The sequence below is a fragment of the Salvelinus fontinalis genome, chromosome 19 (genome assembly GCF_029448725.1).
Source record: "Salvelinus fontinalis isolate EN_2023a chromosome 19, ASM2944872v1, whole genome shotgun sequence".
Lineage (NCBI taxonomy): Eukaryota > Metazoa > Chordata > Actinopteri > Salmoniformes > Salmonidae > Salvelinus > Salvelinus fontinalis.
The window spans coordinates 55,328,247-55,350,924 of record NC_074683.1 but is presented as its reverse complement, the minus strand read 5'-3'; the positions used below and the strand labels follow the sequence as shown (position 1 = coordinate 55,350,924).

Here is a 22,678-nt window from a genome sequence, read left to right as displayed (position 1 = left end):
GACTAGGTACTGGTACTCCATGTATATAGCCAAGCTATCATTGACTAGGTAATGGTACAGTATATAGCCAAGCTATCATTGACTAGGTAATGGTACTCCATGTATATAGCCAAGCTATCATTGACTAGGTAATGGTACAGTATATAGCCAAGCTATCATTGACTAGGTACTGGTACTCCATGTATATAGCCAAGCTATCATTGACTAGGTACTGGTACTCCATGTATATAGCCAAGCTATCATTGACTAGATACTGGTACTCCATGTATATAGCCAAGCTATCATTGACTAGATACTGGTACTCCATGTATATAGCCAAGCTATCATTGACTAGGTAATGGTACAGTATATAGCCAAGCTATCATTGACTAGGTACTGGTACTCCATGTATATAGCCAAGCTATCATTGACTAGGTACTGGTACTCCATGTATATAGCCAAGCTATCATTGACTAGGTACTGGTACTCCATGTATATAGCCAAGCTATCATTGACTAGGTAATGGTACAGTATATAGCCAAGCTATCATTGACTAGGTACTGGTACTCCATGTATATAGCCAAGCTATCATTGACTAGGTACTGGTACTCCATGTATATAGCCAAGCTATCATTGACTAGGTACTGGTACTCCATGTATATAGCCAAGCTATCATTGACTAGATACTGGTACTCCATGTATATAGCCAAGCTATCATTGACTAGGTACTGTTACAGTATATAGCCAAGCTATCATTGACTAGGTACTGGTACTCCATGTATATAGCCAAGCTATCATTGACTAGATACTGGTACTCCATGTATATAGCCAAGCTATCATTGACTAGGTACTGTTACAGTATATAGCCAAGCTATCATTGACTAGGTAATGGTACTCCATGTATATAGCCAAGCTATCATTGACTAGGTACTGGTACTGTATATAGCCAAGCTATCATTGACTAGGTACTGTTACAGTATATAGCCAAGCTATCATTGACTAGGTACTGGTACTCCATGTATATAGCCAAGCTATCATTGACTAGGTACTGGTACAGTATATAGCCAAGCTATCATTGCTCATGATGTATTCCTTGTATTGCTATTTGTTTCTGTTATTATTCTGCATTGATGGAAGGGCCGTCAGTAAGCATTTCACTGTTAGTCTACGCTTGATTAATCAAGTGTTTAGTCTCCAAGGACAAACATTATCATGTGATAAAAGCATTGTATTTATTAAGAAAGCATGTTGTGAAAATAAAACATAGACACATGAATCTTTACACAAACAGAATGTCCTCAAAGTATCTCCAGGATGACAGGTGTCACCATTCATCAGAACAGTCTGTCAAAAAGTTGCTTGGTTGTCTCTGCAGTAGCCAGTCCCCAGGGTGTTGCCTCTCTGCAGTAGCCAGTCCCCAGGGTGTTGCTTGGTTGTCTCTGCAGTAGCCAGTCCCCAGGGTGTTGCTTGGTTGTCTCTGCAGTAGCCAGTCCCCAGGGTGTTGCTTGGTTGTCTCTGCAGTAGCCAGTCCCCAGGATGTTGCTTGGTTGTCACTCTGCAGTAGCCAGTCCCCAGGATGTTGCCTCTCTGCAGTAGCCAGTCCCCTGGGTGTTGCTTGGTTGTCTCTCTGCAGTAGCCAGTCCCCAGGGTGTTGCTTGGTTGTCTCTACAGTAGCCAGTCCCCAGGATGTTGCCTCTCTGCAGTAGCCAGTCCCCAGGGTGTTGCTTGGTTGTCACTCTGCAGTAGCCAGTCCCCAGGGTGTTGCTTGGTTGTCACTCTACAGTAGCCAGTCCCCAGGGTGTTGTCTCTGCAGTAGCCAGTCCCCAGGGTGTTGCCTCTCTACAGTAGCCAGTCCCCAGGGTGTTGCCTCTCTGCAGTAGCCAGTCCCCAGGGTGTTGCCTCTCTACAGTAGCCAGTCCCCAGGATGTTGCCTCTCTGCAGTAGCCAGTCCCCAGGGTGTTGCCTCTCTGCAGTAGCCAGTCCCCAGGGTGTTGCCTCTCTGCAGTAGCCAGTCCCCAGGGTGTTGCCTCTCTGCAGTAGCCAGTCCCCAGGGTGTTGCTTGGTTGTCCCTGCAGTAGCCAGTCCCCAGGGTGTTGCCTCTCTGCAGTAGCCAGTCCCCAGGGTGTTGCTTGGTTGTCTCTACAGTAGCCAGTCCCCAGGATGTTGCCTCTCTGCAGTAGCCAGTCCCCAGGGTGTTGCCTCCCTGCAGTAGCCAGTCCCCAGGATGTTGCCTCTCTGCAGTAGCCAGTCCCCAGGGTGTTGCTTGGTTGTCACTCTGCAGTAGCCAGTCCCCAGGGTGTTGCTTGGTTGTCACTCTGCAGTAGCCAGTCCCCAGGATGTTGCTTGGTTGTCTCTGCAGTAGCCAGTCCCCAGGATGTTGCCTCTCTGCAGTAGCCAGTCCCCAGGGTGTTGCCTCTCTGCAGTAGCCAGTCCCCAGGGTGTTGCTTGGTTGTCTCTGCAGTAGCCAGTCCCCAGGGTGTTGCTTGGTTGTCTCTGCAGTAGCCAGTCCCCAGGGTGTTGCCTCTCTGCAGTAGCCAGTCCCCAGGGTGTTGCTTGGTTGTCTCTGCAGTAGCCAGTCCCCAGGGTGTTGCCTCTCTGCAGTAGCCAGTCCCCAGGGTGTTGCTTGGTTGTCACTCTGCAGTAGCCAGTCCCCAGGGTGTTGTCTCTCTGCAGTAGCCAGTCCCCCGGGTGTTGCTTGGTTGTCACTCTGCAGTAGCCAGTCCCCAGGGTGTTGCCTCTCTGCAGTAGCCAGTCCCCAGGGTGTTGCCTCTCTGCAGTAGCCAGTCCCCAGGGTGTTGCTTGGTTGTCCCTGCAGTAGCCAGTCCCCAGGGTGTTGCCTCTCTACAGTAGCCAGTCCCCAGGATGTTGCCTCTCAGCAGTAGCCAGTCCCCAGGATGTTGCCTCTCTGCAGTAGCCAGTCCCCAGGATGTTGCCTCTCTGCAGTAGCCAGTCCCCAGGGTGTTGCTTGGTTGTCACTCTGCAGTAGCCAGTCCCCAGGGTGTTGCCTCTCTGCAGTAGCCAGTCCCCAGAGTGTTGCCTCCCTGCAGTAGCCAGTCCCCAGGGTGTTGCCTCCCTGCAGTAGCCAGTCCCCAGGGTGTTGCTTGGTTGTCTCTCTGCAGTAGCCAGTCCCCAGGGTGTTGCTTGGTTGTCTCTCTGCAGTAGCCAGTCCCCAGGGTGTTGCCTCTCTACAGTAGCCAGTCCCCACGGTGTTGTCTCTCTACAGTAGCCAGTCCCCAGTGTTCATGCAATACATATTACAAGGCTTCTTTCCTTTTGTTCTGTTGTCTTCAGACAGTAACATCGTTAATCTGTGGTTAGTCTGGAGGTTCATCTGAAACATCTTCAGTCTCTTCCCACACATGAACCATGTACCCAGAGCAAGATGCTCTATCTGGGGCCCAATTATAATAACTTACATAACTCTGTACATACTTACAGCAGCCTGTTGCCTGGGCCAACAGGATGCACTATGGATACAGAGGAGTGGTCTTTACATAGCAGGTATGATGGATGACATAGCAGGTATGATGGATGACATAGCAGGTATGATGGATGACGTAGCAGGTATGGTGGATGACATAGCAGGTATGGTGGATGACATAGCAGGTATGATGGATGACATAGCAGGTATGGTGGATGACATAGCAGGTATGATGGATGACGTAGCAGGTATGATGGATGACGGTAGAGGAACAACGTGTTACATAGCAGGTATGATGGATGACATAGCAGGTATGATGGATGACATAGCAGGTATGATGGATGACATAGCAGGTATGATGGATGACATAGCAGGTATGATGGATGACATAGCAGGTATGATGGATGACGTAGCAGGTATGGTGGATGACATAGCAGGTATGATGGATGACATAGCAGGTATGATGGATGACATAGCAGGTATGATGGATGACATAGCAGGTATGATGGATGACATAGCAGGTATGATGGATGACATAGCAGGTATGATGGATGACATAGCAGGTATGATGGATGACATAGCAGGTATGATGGATGACGTAGCAGGTATGATGGATGACATAGCAGGTATGATGGATGACGGTAGAGGAACAACATGTTACATAGCAGGTATGATGGATGACATAGCAGGTATGATGGATGACATAGCAGGTATGATGGATGACGGTAGAGGAACAATATGTTACATAGCAGGTATGATGGATGACGTAGCAGGTATGATGGATGACGTAGCAGGTATGATGGATGACATAGCAGGTATGATGGATGACGGTAGAGGAACAACATGTTACATAGCAGGTATGATGGATGACATAGCAGGTATGATGGATGACGTAGCAGGTATGATGGATGACAGTAGAGGAACAACATGTTACATAGCAGGTATGATGGATGACGTAGCAGGTATGATGGATGACATAGCAGGTATGATGGATGACGGTAGAGGTATAACATGTTACATAGCAGGTATGATGGATGACATAGCAGGTATGGTGGATGACATAGCAGGTATGATGGATGACATAGCAGGTATGATGGATGACATAGCAGGTATGATGGATGACATAGCAGGTATGATGGATGACATAGCAGGTATGATGGATGACATAGCAGGTATGATGGATGACATAGCAGGTATGATGGATGACATAGCAGGTATGATGGATGACATAGCAGGTATGATGGATGACATAGCAGGTATGATGGATGACATAGCAGGTATGATGGATGACTGTAGAGGAACAACATGTTACATAGCAGGTATGATGGATGACATAGCAGGTATGATGGATGACATAGCAGGTATGATGGATGACATAGCAGGTATGATGGATGACATAGCAGGTATGATGGATGACATAGCAGGTATGATGGATGACATAGCAGGTATGATGGATGACATAGCAGGTATGATGGATGACATAGCAGGTATGATGGATGACATAGCAGGTATGATGGATGACATAGCAGGTATGATGGATGACATAGCAGGTATGATGGATGACATAGCAGGTATGATGGATGACATAGCAGGTATGATGGATGACATAGCAGGTATGATGGATGACATAGCAGGTATGATGGATGACATAGCAGGTATGATGGATGACATAGCAGGTATGATGGATGACATAGCAGGTATGATGGACGACGGTAGAGAAACAACATGTACTTAGCTTAGTCTCATACATGCAATACATGACTGCAACCTCTCACTCATTAGAGAAGTCTTCTGAGGGAATCATGTAATATCTCATCGCCTGGTCCTCATCAGACCCCATGTCTCGATGTGATCTGTGAGCTTTTTATTCATAATATCTTCAGCAAAAATATCTCCAGCTTCCACTAGATACAAACAATTCAAATGGTATTCATGTTGCAGCCACACAGAGAGAAGGGCTATGCTCCAAGTGTTTAAAGTGTGCACGTGTTCACATACCTTCACCGATTAGAAAGGAAACTCCCAGTAGACCACGCCTCCACCAATACAATGCTTTTAGATGTGTGGGAAGTAGTGAACAAGTGCACACTTCAGGAGATAGGAGATATTGGGACGTGCACAAGGGCCAATCACTCAACCTGACCTCCTCAGCCAACCAGCTGCCTCACATCAACACAAGTCAAATCAGACAGGAACAGGCATCTGGGAATACTTAAGGCCTCATTTAAGACATGTGGCAAGTTGATCATGTTAAATCACAATGATGTTCTTTGCCAGAGTATCAACTGATTACATGAAGTCTGAAACAACTCGTGTTTGAATAATATATTACATATTTTATACATTAAAGTTTTCTGTTTCAACAGTTATTTTTGTAATGGACTGCTGAGACCAAGGAGGACATGAAATGTGTCTTCAACTCTTGATGCCATAAAGTACTAATAACTGTACTGTATAAAATGGGAACATAATGTTGTTAAAGGAACCCAGCTAGAATGAACAATCAGTCCCTCCCATCTCCTCCACAGTGCTGGCATTAGCCTGCTCCTCTAGTCTCCTGCCTGCTCCTCTAGTCTCCTGCCTGCTCCTCTAGTCCCCTGCCTGCTCCTCTAGTCCCCTGCCTGCTCCTCTAGTCCCCTGCCTGCTCCTCTAGTCCCCTGCCTGCTCCTCTAGTCCCCTGTCTGCTCCTCTAGTCCCCTGTCTGCTCCTCTAGTCCCCTGCCTGCTCCTCTAGTCCCCTGCCTGCTCCTCTAGTCCCGTCTGCTCCTCTAGTGCCCTATAGTCCCATGCCTGGTCCTACAGTCCCCTGTCTGCTCCTCTAGTCCCCTGTCTGCTCCTCTAGTCCCCTGTCTGCTCCTCTAGTCCCCTGCCTGCTCCTCTAGTCCCCTGCCTGCTCCTCTAGTGTCCTACAGTCCCCTGTCTGCTCCTCTAGTCCCCTGCCTGCTCCTCCAGTCCCCTGCCTGCTCCTCCAGTCCCCTGCCTGCTCCTCCAGTCCCCTGCCTGCTCCTCTAGTCCCCTCTAGTCCCCTGTCTGCTCCTCTAGTCCCCTGCCTGCTCCTCCAGTCCCCTGCCTGCTCCTCCAGTCCCCTGCCTGCTCCTCCAGTCCCCTGCCTGCTCCTCCAGTCCCCTGCCTAATCCTCCAGTCCCATCTAGTCCCCTGTCTGCTCCTCTAGTCCCCTGCCTGCTCCTCCAGTCCCATGCCTAATCCTCTAGTCTCATCTAGTCCCCTGCCTGCTCCTCCAGTCCCCTGCCTGGTCCTCTAGTCCCATCTACTCCCCTGCCTGCTCCTCCAGTCCCCTGCCTGGTCCTCTAGTCCCCTGCCTGGTCCTCTAGTCCCCTGCCGGGTCCTCTAGTCCCATGCCGGGTCCTCCAGTCCCCTGCCTGGTCCTCTAGTCCCATCTAGTTCCCTGCCTGCTCCTCCAGTCCCCTGCCTGCTCCTCTAGTCCCATCTAGTCACCTGCCTGGTCCTCTAGTCCCATCTAGTCCCCTGCCTGGTCCTCTAGTCCCCTGCCTGCTCCTCTAGTCCCATCTAGTCCCCTGCCTGCTCCTCTAGTCCCATCTAGTCCCTTGCCTTCCTGGTCCTCTAGTCTCTTGCCTTCCTGGTCCTCTAGTCTCTTGCCTTCCTGGTCCTCTAGTCCCTTGCCTTCCTAGTCCTCTAGTCCCTTGCCTTCCTGGTCCTCTAGTCCCTTGCCTTCCTGGTCCTCTAGTCCCTTGCCTTCCTGGTCCTCTAGTCCCTTGCCTTCCTGGTCCTCTAGTCCCTTGCCTTCCTGGTCCTCTAGTCCCTTGCCTTCCTGGTCCTCTAGTCCCTTGCCTTCCTGGTCCTCTAGTCCCTTGCCTTCCTGGTCCTCTAGTCCCTTGCCTTCCTGGTCCTCTAGTCTCTTGCCTTCCTGGTCCTCTAGTCCCTTGTCTTCCTGGTCCTCTAGTCCCTTGCCTTCCTGGTCCTCTAGTCTCTTGCCTTCCTGGTCCTCTAGTCTCTTGCCTTCCTGGTCCTCTAGTCCCTTGCCTTCCTGGTCCTCTAGTCTCTTGCCTTCCTGGTCCTCTAGTCCCTTGCCTGTTCATCTAATTCCCTGTCTGGTCCTCTGGTCCCCTCTACAGCCCCACCAAGACCCATCACTATTCTGCTGGGAATCAAACTGAGAAACAAACAGGGAAAGAGAGACACCAAGAGGTTTCTGCTGTGTGGTCCATAGTCCATTTCTGCTGTGTGGTCCATAGTCCATTTCTGCTGTGTGGTCCATAGTCCATTTCTGCTGTGTGGTCCATAGTCCATTTCTGCTGTGTGGTCCATAGTCCATTTCTGCTGTGTGGTCCATAGTCCATTTCTGCTGTGTGGTCCATAGTCCATTTCTGCTGTGTGGTCCATAGTCCATTTCTGCTGTGTGGTCCATAGTCCATTTCTGCTGTGTGGTCCATAGTCCATTTCTGCGGTGGTCCATAGTCCATTGCTGCTGTGGTCCATAGTCCATTTCTGCTGTGTGGTCCATAGTCCATTTCTGCTGTGTGGTCCATAGTCCATTGCTGCTGTGGTCCATAGTCCATTTCTGCTGTGTGGTCCATAGTCCATTTCTGCTGTGTGGTCCATAGTCCATTTCTGCTGTGTGGTCCATAGTCCATTTCTGCTGTGTGGTCCATAGTCCATTGCTGCTGTGGTCCATAGTCCATTTCTGCTGTGTGGTCCATAGTCCATTGCTGCTGTGGTCCATAGTCCATTTCTGCTGTGTGGTCCATAGTCCATTTCTGCTGTGTGGTCCATAGTCCATTTCTGCTGTGTGGTCCATAGTCCATTTCTGCTGTGTGGTCCATAGTCCATTTCTGCTGTGTGGTCCATAGTCCATTTCTGCTGTGTGGTCCATAGTCCATTTCTGCTGTGTGGTCCATAGTCCATTTCTGCTGTGTGGTCCATAGTCCATTTCTGCTGTGTGGTCCATAGTCCATTTCTGCTGTGGTTCATAGTCCATTTCTGCTGTGTGGTCCATAGTCCATTTCTGCTGTGTGGTCCATAGTCCATTTCTGCTGTGGTTCATAGTCCATTTCTGCTGTGTGGTCCATAGTCCATTTCTGCTGTGTGGTCCATAGTCCATTTCTGCTGTGTGGTCCATAGTCCATTTCTGCTGTGTGGTCCATAGTCCATTTCTGCTGTGGTTCATAGTCCATTTCTGCTGTGTGGTCCATAGTCCATTTCTGCTGTGTGGTCCATAGTCCATTTCTGCTGTGTGGTCCATAGTCCATTGCTGCTGTGGTCCATAGTCCATTTCTGCTGTGTGGTCCATAGTCCATTTCTGCTGTGTGGTCCATAGTCCATTTCTGCTGTGGTCCATAGTCCATTTCTGCTGTGGTCCATAGTCCATTTCTGCTGTGTGGTCCATAGTCCATTTCTGCTGTGTGGTCCATAGTCCATTTCTGCTGTGTGGTCCATAGTCCATTTCTGCTGTGTGGTCCATAGTCCATTTCTGCTGTGTGGTCCATAGTCCATTTCTGCTGTGTGGTCCATAGTCCATTTCTGCTGTGTGGTCCATAGTCCATTTCTGCTGTGTGGTCCATAGTCCATTTCTGCTGTGGTCCATAGTCCATTTCTGCTGTGTGGTCCATAGTCCATTTCTGCTGTGTGGTCCATAGTCCATTTCTGCTGTGTGGTCCATAGTCCATTTCTGCTGTGTGGTCCATAGTCCATTTCTGCTGTGTGGTCCATAGTCCATTTCTGCTGTGTGGTCCATAGTCCATTTCTGCTGTGTGGTCCATAGTCCATTTCTGCGGTGGTCCATAGTCCATTGCTGCTGTGGTCCATAGTCCATTTCTGCTGTGTGGTCCATAGTCCATTTCTGCTGTGTGGTCCATAGTCCATTGCTGCTGTGGTCCATAGTCCATTTCTGCTGTGTGGTCCATAGTCCATTTCTGCTGTGTGGTCCATAGTCCATTTCTGCTGTGTGGTCCATAGTCCATTTCTGCTGTGTGGTCCATAGTCCATTGCTGCTGTGGTCCATAGTCCATTTCTGCTGTGTGGTCCATAGTCCATTGCTGCTGTGGTCCATAGTCCATTTCTGCTGTGTGGTCCATAGTCCATTTCTGCTGTGTGGTCCATAGTCCATTTCTGCTGTGTGGTCCATAGTCCATTTCTGCTGTGTGGTCCATAGTCCATTTCTGCTGTGTGGTCCATAGTCCATTTCTGCTGTGTGGTCCATAGTCCATTTCTGCTGTGTGGTCCATAGTCCATTTCTGCTGTGTGGTCCATAGTCCATTTCTGCTGTGTGGTCCATAGTCCATTTCTGCTGTGGTTCATAGTCCATTTCTGCTGTGTGGTCCATAGTCCATTTCTGCTGTGTGGTCCATAGTCCATTTCTGCTGTGGTTCATAGTCCATTTCTGCTGTGTGGTCCATAGTCCATTTCTGCTGTGTGGTCCATAGTCCATTTCTGCTGTGTGGTCCATAGTCCATTTCTGCTGTGTGGTCCATAGTCCATTTCTGCTGTGGTTCATAGTCCATTTCTGCTGTGTGGTCCATAGTCCATTTCTGCTGTGGTCCATAGTCCATTTCTGCTGTGTGGTCCATAGTCCATTTCTGCTGTGGTTCATAGTCCATTTCTGCTGTGGTCCATAGTCCATTTCTGCTGTGTGGTCCATAGTCCATTTCTGCTGTGGTCCATAGTCCATTTCTGCTGTGGTCCATAGTCCATTTCTGCTGTGTGGTCCATAGTCCATTTCTGCTGTGTGGTCCATAGTCCATTTCTGCTGTGGTCCATAGTCCATTTCTGCTGTGTGGTCCATAGTCCATTTCTGCTGTGTGGTCCATAGTCCATTTCTGCTGTGTGGTCCATAGTCCATTTCTGCTGTGTGGTCCATAGTCCATTTCTGCTGTGTGGTCCATAGTCCATTTCTGCTGTGGTCCATAGTCCATTTCTGCTGTGTGGTCCATAGTCCATTTCTGCTGTGTGGTCCATAGTCCATTTCTGCTGTGTGGTCCATAGTCCATTTCTGCTGTGGTCCATAGTCCATTTCTGCTGTGTGGTCCATAGTCCATTTCTGCTGTGTGGTCCATAGTCCATTTCTGCTGTGTGGTCCATAGTCCATTTCTGCTGTGTGGTCCATAGTCCATTTCTGCTGTGTGGTCCATAGTCCATTTCTGCTGTGTGGTCCATAGTCAATTTCTCATTCTCTGAGCGGCTCTCCCTCCTCCTCCTTTGTTTCCATGTTACATAGACGGGGTCCAGGTGTTTACATCTGGTTGACATGTTGTTGTTTACATATTGTAGGCCACATAAATGGGGTCCAGCTGGTCAGCCAGGAAGCCGTCCCGTAGGTGCATCCTCTGTTTCTCCCCTCTTGAGTTGATAGGTATAACCCCAGGATCCACCACCACCACCACACCCACGATCAGGTAGTGGTCCTCCAGAACCACGTTAGTCACCAGGGGAACTAGGTCCAGAGCCTCCTGCTCCGACCCAGACAGCTCCACTACTACCACCAGGAGGTTGGTCCACGTGAACACAGCACTGAGACGGGGAAGGAGAGAAGTTCAGATTATACCGTCGAGCATTAACACTGTGAGCTCCACTACAAGCAAGTAAAAACAGAACAGAGAGAGGGAGAGATGGGGAGACGGGGGAGAGACGGGGAAGGCAGGGGAGACGGGGGAGAGACAGGGAGAGACCGGGAAGGCAGGGGAGACGGGGGAGAGACGGGGGAGAGACGGGGAAGGCAGGGGAGACGGGGGAGAGACGGGGAAGGCAGGGGAGACGGGGGAGAGACGGGGAGACGGGGGAGAGACGGGGAGACGGGGAAGGCAGGGGAGACGGGGAAGGCAGGGGAGACGGGGAAGGCAGGGGAGACGGGGAAGGCAGGGGAGACGGGGGAGAGACGGGGGAAAGACGGGGAAGGCAGGGGAGACGGGGGAGAGACGGGGAAGGCAGGGGAGACGGGGGAGAGACGGGGAAGGCAGGGGAGACGGGGGAGAGACGGGGAAGGCAGGGGAGACGGGGGAGAGACGGGGAAGAGACGGGGAGACGGGGAAGGCAGGGGAGACGGGGAAGGCAGGGGAGACGGGGGAGAGACGGGGAAGGCAGGGGAGACGGGGGAGAGACGGGGAAGGCAGGGGAGAGACGGGGAAGGCAGGGGAGACGGGGGAGAGACGGGGAAGGCAGGGGAGACGGGGGAGAGACGGGGAAGAGACGGGGAGACGGGGAAGGCAGGGGAGACGGGGAAGGCAGGGGAGACGGGGGAGAGACGGGGAAGGCAGGGGAGACGGGGAAGGCAGGGGAGACGGGGGAGAGACGGGGAAGGCAGGGGAGACGGGGGAGAGACGGGGAAGGCAGGGGAGACGGGGGAGAGACGGGGAAGGCAGGGGAGACGGGGGAGAGACGGGGAAGGCAGGGGAGACGGGGGAGAGACGGGGAAGGCAGGGGAGACGGGGGAGAGACGGGGAAGGCAGGGGAGACGGGGGAGAGACGGGGAAGGCAGGGGAGAGATGGGGAAGGCAGGGGAGACGGGGGAGAGACGGGGAAGGCAGGGGAGAGACGGGGGAGAGACGGGGGAGAGACAGGGAAGGCAGGGGAGACGGGGGAGAGACGGGGGAGAGACGGGGGAGAGACGGGGGAGAGACGGGGAAGGCAGGGGAGGAGAGACGGGGGGAAGGCAGAGGAGGAGAGACGGGGGGAAGGCAGAGGAGGAGAGACGGGGGAAGGCAGAGGAGGAGAGACGGGGGAAGGCAGAGGAGGAGAGACGGGGGAGGCAGAGGAGGAGAGATGGGGGAGGCAGAGGAGGAGAGACGGGGGAGGCAGAGGAGGAGAGACGGGGGAAGGAAGAGGAGGAGAGACGGGGGAAGGCAGAGGAGGAGAGACGGGGGAAGGCAGAGGAGGAGAGACGGGGGAAGGCAGAGGAGGAGAGACGGGGGAGGCAGAGGAGGAGAGACGGGGGAGGCAGAGGAGGAGAGACGGGGGAGGCAGAGGAGGAGAGACGGGGGAGGCAGAGGAGGAGAGACGGGGGAGGCAGAGGAGGAGAGACGGGGGAGGCAGAGGAGGAGAGACGGGGGAGAGACGGGGGGAAGGCAGAGGAGGAGAGATGGGGGAAGGCAGAGGAGGAGAGACGGGGGGAAGGCAGAGGAGGAGAGATGGGGGAAGGCAGAGGAGGAGAGACGGGGGAGAGACGGGGGGAAGGCAGAGGAGGAGAGACGGGGGGAAGGCAGAGGAGGAGAGATGGGGGAAGGCAGAGGAGGAGAGACGGGGGAAGGCAGAGGAGGAGAGACGGGGGGAAGGCAGAGGAGGAGAGATGGGGGGAGGCAGAGGAGGAGAGATGGGGGAAGGCAGAGGAGGAGAGACGGGGGAAGGCAGAGGAGGAGAGACGGGGGGAAGGCAGAGGAGGAGAGACGGGGGAGAGACGGGGGAAGGCAGAGGAGGAGAGACGGGGGAGGCAGAGGAGGAGAGACGGGGGGAAGGCAGAGGAGGAGAGATGGGGGGAGGCAGAGGAGGAGAGACGGGGGAGGCAGAGGAGGAGAGACGGGGGAGAGACGGGGGAAGGCAGAGGAGGAGAGACGGGGGAGGCAGAGGAGGAGAGACGGGGGGAAGGCAGAGGAGGAGAGATGGGGGGAGGCAGAGGAGGAGAGACGGGGGAGGCAGAGGAGGAGAGATGGGGGAGGCAGAGGAGGAGAGACGGGGGAGAGACGGGGGAAGGCAGAGGAGGAGAGACGGGGGAGGCAGAGGAGGAGAGACGGGGGGAAGGCAGAGGAGGAGAGATGGGGGGAGGCAGAGGAGGAGAGACGGGGGAAGGAAGAGGAGGAGAGACGGGGGAAGGCAGAGGAGGAGAGACGGGGGAGGCAGAGGAGGAGAGATGGGGGAGGCAGAGGAGGAGAGACGGGGGAGGCAGAGGAGGAGAGATGGGGGAGGCAGAGGAGGAGAGACGGGGGAGGCAGAGGAGGAGAGACGTGGGGAGGCAGAGGAGGAGAGACGGGGGAAGGCAGAGGAGGAGAGATGGGGGAAGGCAGAGGAGGAGAGACGGGGGGAAGGCAGAGGAGGAGAGATGGGGGAGGCAGAGGAGGAGAGACGGGGGAGGCAGAGGAGGAGAGACGGGGGGAAGGCAGAGGAGGAGAGATGGGGGGAGGCAGAGGAGGAGAGACGGGGGAAGGCAGAGGAGGAGAGACGGGGGAAGGCAGAGGAGGAGAGACGGGGGGAAGGCAGAGGAGGAGAGACGGGGGGAGGCAGAGGAGGAGAGATGGGGGAGGCAGAGGAGGAGAGACGGGGGAGAGACGGGGGAAGGCAGAGGAGGAGAGACGGGGGAGGCAGAGGAGGAGAGACGGGGGAGAGACGGGGGAAGGCAGAGGAGGAGAGACGGGGGAAGGCAGAGGAGGAGAGATGGGGGAAGGCAGAGGAGGAGAGACGGGGGAGGCAGAGGAGGAGAGATGGGGGAGGCAGAGGAGGAGAGACGGGGGAGGCAGAGGAGGAGAGATGGGGGAGAGACGGGGGAAGGCAGAGGAGGAGAGACGGGGGAGGCAGAGGAGGAGAGATGGGGGAGAGACGGGGGAAGGCAGAGGAGGAGAGATGGGGGAAGGCAGAGGAGGAGAGATGGGGGGAGGCAGAGGAGGAGAGACGGGGGAAGGCAGAGGAGGAGAGACGGGGGAGAGACGGGGGGAAGGCAGAGGAGGAGAGACGGGGGAGAGACGGGGGGGAGGCAGAGGAGGAGAGACGGGGGAGAGACGGGGGGGAGGCAGAGGAGGAGAGACGGGGGAGGCAGAGGAGGAGAGATGGGGGAAGGCAGAGGAGGAGAGACGGGGGAGGCAGAGGAGGAGAGATGGGGGAGAGACGGGGGGAAGGCAGAGGAGGAGAGACGGGGGAGAGACGGGGGGAAGGCAGAGGAGGAGAGATGGGGGAAGGCAGAGGAGGAGAGACGGGGGGAAGGCAGAGGAGGAGAGACGGGGGAGGCAGAGGAGGAGAGACGGGGGAGAGACGGGGGGAAGGCAGAGGAGGAGAGATGGGGGAAGGCAGAGGAGGAGAGACGGGGGAGGCAGAGGAGGAGAGATGGGGGAGGCAGAGGAGGAGAGACGGGGGAGAGACGGGGGGAAGGCAGAGGAGGAGAGATGGGGGAAGGCAGAGGAGGAGAGATGGGGGAGGCAGAGGAGGAGAGACGGGGGAAGGCAGAGGAGGAGAGACGGGGGGAAGGCAGAGGAGGAGAGATGGGGGAGGCAGAGGAGGAGAGATGGGGGAGGCAGAGGAGGAGAGACGGGGGAGGCAGAGGAGGAGAGACGGGGGAAGGCAGAGGAGGAGAGACGGGGGAGGCAGAGGAGGAGAGACGGGGGAGGAAGAGGAGGAGAGACGGGGGGAGGCAGAGGAGGAGAGATGGGGGGAAGGAAGAGGAGGAGAGACGGGGGAGAGACGGGGGAAGGAAGAGGAGGAGAGACGGGGGAGGCAGAGGAGGAGAGACGGGGGAGAGACGGGGGAGAGACGGGGGAGAGACGGGGGAGAGACGGGTGAGAGACGGGGGAAGGCAGAGGAGGAGAGATGGGGGAAGGCAGAGGAGGAGAGACGGGGGAGGCAGAGGAGGAGAGACGGGGGAGGAAGAGGAGGAGAGACGGGGGGAGGCAGAGGAGGAGAGATGGGGGAAGGCAGAGGAGGAGAGACGGGGGAGGCAGAGGAGGAGAGACGGGGGAGGAAGAGGAGGAGAGACGGGGGAGAGACGGGGGAAGGCAGAGGAGGAGAGACGGGGGAGAGACGGGGGAAGGCAGAGGAGGAGAGATGGGGGAAGGCAGAGGAGGAGAGACGGGGGAAGGCAGAGGAGGAGAGACGGGGGAGGGAAGAGGAGGAGAGACGGGGGAGAGACGGGGGAAGGCAGAGGAGGAGAGACGGGGGAGGGAAGAGGAGGAGAGACGGGGGGAGGCAGAGGAGGAGAGACGGGGGAGAGACGGGGGAAGGCAGAGGAGGAGAGACGGGGGAGGGAAGAGGAGGAGAGACGGGGGGAGGCAGAGGAGGAGAGACGGGGGAGAGACGGGGGAAGGCAGAGGAGGAGAGACGGGGGAGGCAGAGGAGGAGAGACGGGGGAGGCAGAGGAGGAGAGATGGGGGAGGCAGAGGAGGAGAGACGGGGGAAGGAAGAGGAGGAGAGACGGGGGAGGGAAGAGGAGGAGAGACGGGGGGAGGCAGAGGAGGAGAGACGGGGGAGAGACGGGGGAAGGCAGAGGAGGAGAGACGGGGGAGGCAGAGGAGGAGAGACGGGGGAGGCAGAGGAGGAGAGACGGGGGAGGCAGAAGAGGAGAGACGGGGGAGGCAGAGGAGGAGAGACGGGGGAAGGCAGAGGAGGAGAGACGGGGGAAGGCAGAGGAGGAGAGATGGGGGAGGCAGAGGAGGAGAGACGGGGGAGGCAGAGGAGGAGAGACGGGGGAGAGACGGGGGAGGCAGAGGAGGAGAGACGGGGGAGGCAGAGGAGGAGAGACGGGGGAAGGCAGAGGAGGAGAGACGGGGGAGGCAGAGGAGGAGAGACGGGGGAGGCAGAGGAGGAGAGACGGGGGAAGGCAGAGGAGGAGAGACGGGGGAAGGCAGAGGAGGAGAGACGGGGGAGGCAGAGGAGGAGAGACGGGGGAGGCAGAGGAGGAGAGACGGGGGAGGCAGAGGAGGAGAGACGGGGGAGGCAGAGGAGGAGAGACGGGGGAAGGCAGAGGAGGAGAGACGGGGGAAGGCAGAGGAGGAGAGACGGGGGAGGCAGAGGAGGAGAGACGGGGGAGGCAGAGGAGGAGAGACGGGGGAGGCAGAGGAGGAGAGACGGGGGAAGGCAGAGGAGGAGAGACGGGGGAAGGCAGAGGAGGAGAGACGGGGGAAGGCAGAGGAGGAGAGACGGGGGAGGCAGAGGAGGAGAGACGGGGGAGAGACGGGGGAAGGACAAGGCAGGGGAGACAGGAGTTCAGTGGTCAGTTATAGAACTGACACAAATCATTTCCGAATCCATGCTACACAACACCTGACATTGAAGGTAGAGGTTGACCGATTAATTAGGGCCGATTTCAAGTTTTCATAACAATAGGTATTTTTGGACACTGATTTGCCGTTTCTTTTTTTTTTACACCTTTATTTAACTAGTCAGTTAAGAACACATTCTTATTTACAATGACGGCCTAGGAACAGTGGGTTAACTGCCATGTTCAGGGGCAGAACGACAGATTTTTACATTGTCAGCTCGGGGATTCGTTTTTGCAATAACAGGCTGACTACCTGTTACGCTAGGGCAGCAAGAAGCCAAGGTAAGTTGCTAGCTAGCATTAAACTTATAAAAAACAATATTAACATAGTTAACTACACATGGTTGATGATATTACTAGTTTATCTAGCGTGTCCTGCGTTGCGTTTTTTGTATTTTTTTTTGTATTTTTTTTGTATTTTTTTTTTTTTAATCGGCCGATTCATCGGTATCGGCTTTTTTTGGTCATCCAATAATCAGTATAGAAAAATCATAATCGGTCGACCTCTAATTGAAAGATATCACGAGTCTCTGAGTTAATCTGTATCTTGTGTGTAGATGTGGGACTATAGAGTCTCCTGTGTGTAGATGTGGGACTATAGAGTCTCCTGTGTGTAGATGTGGGACTATAGAGTCTCCTGTGTGTAGATGTGGGACTATAGAGTCTCCTGTGTGTAGATGTGGGACTATAGAGTCTCCTGTGTGTAGATGTGGGACTATAGAGTCTCCTGTGTGTAGATGTGGGACTATAGAGTCTCCTGTGTGTAGATGTGGGACTATAGAGTCTCCTGTGTGTAGATGTGGGACTATAGAGTCTCCTGTGTGTAGATGTGGGACTATAGAGTCTCCTGTGTGTAGATGTGGGACTATAGAGTCTCCTGTGTGTAGATGTGGGACTATAGAGTCTCCTGTGTGTAGATGTGGGACTATAGAGTCTCCTGTGTGTAGATGTGGGACTATAGAGTCTCCTGTGTGTAGATGTGGGACTATAGAGTCTCCTGTGTGTAGATGTGGGACTATAGAGTCTCCTGTGTGTAGATGTGGGACTATAGAGTCTCCTGTGTGTAGATGTGTGACTATAGAGTCTCCTGTGTGTAGATGTGGGACTATAGAGTCTCCTGTGTGTAGATGTGGGACTATAGAGTCTCCTGTGTGTAGATGTGGGACTATAGAGTCTCTTGTGTGTAGATGTGGGACTATAGAGTCTCCAGTGTGTAGATGTGGGACTATAGAGTCTCCTGTGTGTAGACGTGGGACTATAGAGTCTCCTGTGTGTAGATGTGGGACTATAGAGTCTCCTGTGTGTAGATGTGGGACTATAGAGTCTCCTGTGTGTAGATGTGGGACTATAGAGTCTCCTGTGTGTAGATGTGGGACTATAGAGTCTCCTGTGTGTAGATGTGGGACTATAGAGTCTCCTGTGTGTAGATGTGGGACTATAGAGTCTCCAGTGTGTAGATGTGGGACTATAGAGTCTCCAGTGTGTAGATGTGGGACTATAGAGTCTCCTGTGTGTAGACGTGGGACTATAGAGTCTCCTGTGTGTAGATGTGGGACTATAGAGTCTCCTGTGTGTAGATGTGGGACTATAGAGTCTCCTGTGTGTAGATGTGGGACTATAGAGTCTCCTGTGTGTAGATGTGGGACTATAGAGTCTCCAGTGTGTAGATGTGGGACTATAGAGTCTCCTGTGTGTAGATGTGGGACTATAGAGTCTCCAGTGTGTAGATGTGGGACTATAGAGTCTCCAGTGTGTAGATGTGGGACTATAGAGTCTCCTGTGTGTAGATGTGGGACTATAGAGTCTCCTGTGTGTAGATGTGGGACTATAGAGTCTCCTGTGTGTAGATGTGGGACTATAGAGTCTCCTGTGTGTAGATGTGGGACTATAGAGTCTCCTGTGTGTAGATGTGGGACTATAGAGTCTCCTGTGTGTAGACGTGGGACTATAGAGTCTCCTGTGTGTAGATGTGGGACTATAGAGTCTCCTGTGTGTAGATGTGGGACTATAGAGTCTCCTGTGTGTAGACGTGGGACTATAGAGTCTCCTGTGTGTAGATGTGGGACTATAGATATGTGGGTATAGATTAATGTGCCTCACCATTCAGCGATGCTCTTGTGTGAGCGGATAACGGACGTCTCGATGTCGATGGGATGGTACCTCATCCCTCGTAGCTCCAAAGTCTCATCCAGAGACCCCACCACGTAGAGAGCATCATGACGTTCTGCAACACACAGTTTAGATACATCCAATAAGAACACAGTATTCCTTCAACTACTTCCTGACACGGTGTCGGCGCCCCCTGTACAGAGTCTGCTTATTGTTATTCTTATTGTGTTACTTTATATTCTTACTTTTTATTTTAGTCCACCTGATAAATATTTTCTTAACTCTTCTTGAACTGCACTGTTGTTTAAGGGCTTGTTAACATTTCACTGTAAGGTCGACACTTGTTGTATTCGGCGCATGTGACAAATAAAGTTTGATTTGAATGCGTCTGAGTACAGTAGGTGTTGGTAGAGGAGTCTGTCTGCTCAGTAATCTAGAATAGTGTTGGAGCAGGTTCATGTCAGTAGGGGTCATTGTTAATGTCAGTAGGGGTCATTGTTAATGTCAGTAGGGGTCATTGTTAATGTCAGTAGGGGTCATTGTTAATGTCAGTAGGGGTCATTGTTAATGTCTCTCCTCTAGGTTCATGTCAGTAGGGGTCATTGTTAATGTCTCTCCTCTAGGTTCATGTCAGTAGGGGTCATTGTTAATGTCTCTCCTCTAGGTTAATGTCAGTAGGGGTCATTGTTAATGTCTCTCCTCTAGGTTCATGTCAGTAGGGGTCATTGTTAATGTCTCTCCTCTAGGTTCATGTCAGTAGGGGTCATTGTTAATGTCAGTAGGGGTCATTGTTAATGTCTCTCCTCTAGGTTCATGTCAGTAGGGGTCATTGTTAATGTCAGTAGGGGTCATTGTTAATGTCAGTAGGGGTCATTGTTAATGTCAGTAGGGGTCATTGTTAATGTCAGTAGGGGTCATTGTTAATGTATCTCCTCTAGGTTCATGTCAGTAGGGGTCATTGTTAATGTCAGTAGGGGTCATTGTTAATGTCAGTAGGGGTCATTGTTAATGTCAGTAGGGGTCATTGTTAATGTCAGTAGGGGTCATTGTTAATGTATCTCCTCTAGGTTCATGTCAGTAGGGGTCATTGTTAATGTCTCTCCTCTAGGTTCATGTCAGTAGGGGTCATTGTTAATGTCAGTAGGGGACATTGTTAATGTCAGTAGGGGTCATTGTTAATGTCAGTAGGGGTCATTGTTAATGTCAGTAGGGGTCATTGTTAATGTCTCTCCTCTAGGTTCATGTCAGTAGGGGTCATTGTTAATGTCTCTCCTCTAGGTTCATGTCAGTAGGGGTCATTGTTAATGTCTCTCCTCTAGGTTAATGTCAGTAGGGGTCATTGTTAATGTCTCTCCTCTAGGTTCATGTCAGTAGGGGTCATTGTTAATGTCAGTAGGGGTCATTGTTAATGTCTCTCCTCTAGGTTCATGTCAGTAGGGGTCATTGTTAATGTCAGTAGGGGTCATTGTTAATGTCTCTCCTCTAGGTTCATGTCAGTAGGGGTCATTGTTAATGTCTCTCCTCTAGGTTCATGTCAGTAGGGGTCATTGTTAATGTCAGTAGGGGTCATTGTTAATGTCTCTCCTCTAGGTTCATGTCAGTAGGGGTCATTGTTAATGTCAGTAGGGGTCATTGTTAATGTCTCTCCTCTAGGTTCATGTCAGTAGGGGTCATTGTTAATGTCAGTAGGGGTCATTGTTAATGTCTCTCCTCTAGGTTCATGTCAGTAGGGGTCATTGTTAATGTCAGTAGGGGTCATTGTTAATGTCTCTCCTCTAGGTTCATGTCAGTAGGGGTCATTGTTAATGTCAGTAGGGGTCATTGTTAATGTCTCTCCTCTAGGTTCATGTCAGTAGGGGTCATTGTTAATGTCAGTAGGGGACATTGTTAATGTCAGTAGGGGTCATTGTTAATGTCAGTAGGGGTCATTGTTAATGTCAGTAGGGGTCATTGTTAATGTCTCTCCTCTAGGTTCATGTCAGTAGGGGTCATTGTTAATGTCAGTAGGGGTCATTGTTAATGTCTCTCCTCTAGGTTCATGTCAGTAGGGGTCATTGTTCATGTCAGTAGGGGTCATTGTTAATGTCTCTCCTCTAGGTTCATGTCAGTAGGGGTCATTGTTCATGTCAGTAGGGGTCATTGTTAATGTCTCTCCTCTAGGTTCATGTCAGTAGGGGTCATTGTTAATGTCTCTCCTCTAGGTTCATGTCAGTAGGGGTCATTGTTAATGTCTCTCCTCTAGGTTCATGTCAGTAGGGGTCATTGTTAATGTCTCTCCTCTAGGTTAATGTCAGTAGGGGTCATTGTTAATGTCAGTAGGGGTCATTGTTAATGTCAGTAGGGGTCATTGTTAATGTCTCTCCTCTAGGTTCATGTCAGTAGGGGTCATTGTTAATGTCTCTCCTCTAGGTTCATGTCAGTAGGGGTCATTGTTAATGTCTCTCCTCTAGGTTCATGTCAGTAGGGGTCATTGTTAATGTCTCTCCTCTAGGTTCATGTCAGTAGGGGTTACAAAGTGGTGCACTGGACCTTTACTAGTCCTGTATTAGTGGACAGATATAGCAGTCTGTAACACTGGGCCTTTACTAGTCCTGTATTAACAGACCTTTATAGCAGTCTGTAACACTGGTCTTTACTAGTCCTGTATTAGTGGACATATATAGCAGTCTGTAACACTGGGCCTTTACTAGTCCTGTATTAACAGACCTTTATAGCAGTCTGTAACACTGGGCCTTTACTAGTCCTGTATTAGTGGACAGATATAGCAGTCTGTAACACTGGGCCTTTACTAGTCCTGTATTAGTGGACAGATATAGCAGTCTGTAACACTGGGCCTTTACTAGTCCTGTATTAGTGGACAGATATAGCAGTCTGTAACACTGGGCCTTTACTAGTAATGTATTAGTGGACAGATATAGCAGTCTGTAACACTGGGCCTTTACTAGTCCTGTATTAGTGGACAGGTATAGCAGTCTGTAACACTGGGCCTTTACTAGTAATGTATTAGTGGACAGATATAGCAGTCTGTAACACTGGGCCTTTACTAGTCCTGTATTAGTGGACAGGTATAGCAGTCTGTAACACTGGGCCTTTACTAGTCCTGTATTAGTGGACAGATATAGCAGTCTGTAACACTGGGCCTTTACTAGTCCTGTATTAGTGGACAGGTATAGCAGTCTGTAACACTGGGCCTTTACTAGTCCTGTATTAGTGGACAGGTATAGCAGTCTGTAACACTGGGCCTTTACTAGTAATGTATTAGTGGACAGATATAGCAGTCTGTAACACTGGGCCTTTACTAGTCCTGTATTAGTGGACAGATATAGCAGTCTGTAACACTGGGCCTTTACTAGTCCTGTATTAGTGGACAGATATAGCAGTCTGTAACACTGGGCCTTTACTAGTCCTGTATTAGTGGACAGATATAGCTAACTCCATGCCCACACACATGCCTTACCCCTACCTACAGTATACTGCTGTTACTGTCTATTATCTATCCTTTACCCCTACCTACAGTATACTGCTGTTACTGTCTATTATATATCCTTTACCCCTACCTACAGTATACTGCTGTTACTGTCTATTATCTATCCTTTACCCCTACCTACATTATACTGCTGTTACTGTCTATTATCTATCCTTTACCCCTACCTACAGTATACTGCTGTTACTGTCTATTATCTATCCTTTACCCCTACCTACAGTATACTGCTGTTACTGTCTATTATCTATCCTTTACCCCTACCTACAGTATACTGCTGTTACTGTCTATTATCTATCCTTTACCCCTACCTACAGTATACTGCTGTTACTGTCTATTATCTATCCTTTACCCCTACCTACAGTATACTGCTGTTACTGTCTATTATCTATCCTTTACCCCTACCTACAGTATACTGCTGCTACTGTCTATTATCTATCCTTTACCCCTACCTACAGTATACTGCTGTTACTGTCTATTATCTATCCTTTACCCCTACCTACAGTATACTGCTGTTACTGTCTATTATCTAACCTTTACCCCTACCTACAGTATACTGCTGTTACTGTCTATTATATATCCTTTACCCCTACCTACAGTATACTGCTGTTACTGTCTATTATCTATCCTGTACCCCTACCTACAGTATACTGCTGCTACTGTCTATTATCTATCCTTTACCCCTACCTACAGTATACTGCTGTTACTGTCTATTATCTATCCTTTACCCCTACCTACAGTATACTGCTGTTAATGTCTATTAT

At 51.8% G+C, this 22,678-nt stretch overlaps 1 protein-coding gene across 1 annotated transcript in view; it reads right to left on the bottom strand.

Annotated features, from left to right (window-relative positions):
- Positions 1-10,616: 10,616 nt before the first annotated feature.
- dip2a (disco-interacting protein 2 homolog A) overlaps positions 10,617-22,678 on the bottom strand; it is a 341,096-nt gene continuing 329,034 nt past the window's right edge. Inside the window, exons 36-37 of the mRNA XM_055871968.1 lie at positions 18,425-18,548; positions 10,617-10,884 (exon numbers count right to left, since the gene is read on the bottom strand). Of these exons, the coding sequence (XP_055727943.1) occupies positions 10,632-10,884; positions 18,425-18,548 (377 nt within the window). The 3' untranslated portion in view covers positions 10,617-10,631. The remainder of the gene's footprint in view (positions 10,885-18,424; positions 18,549-22,678) is intronic.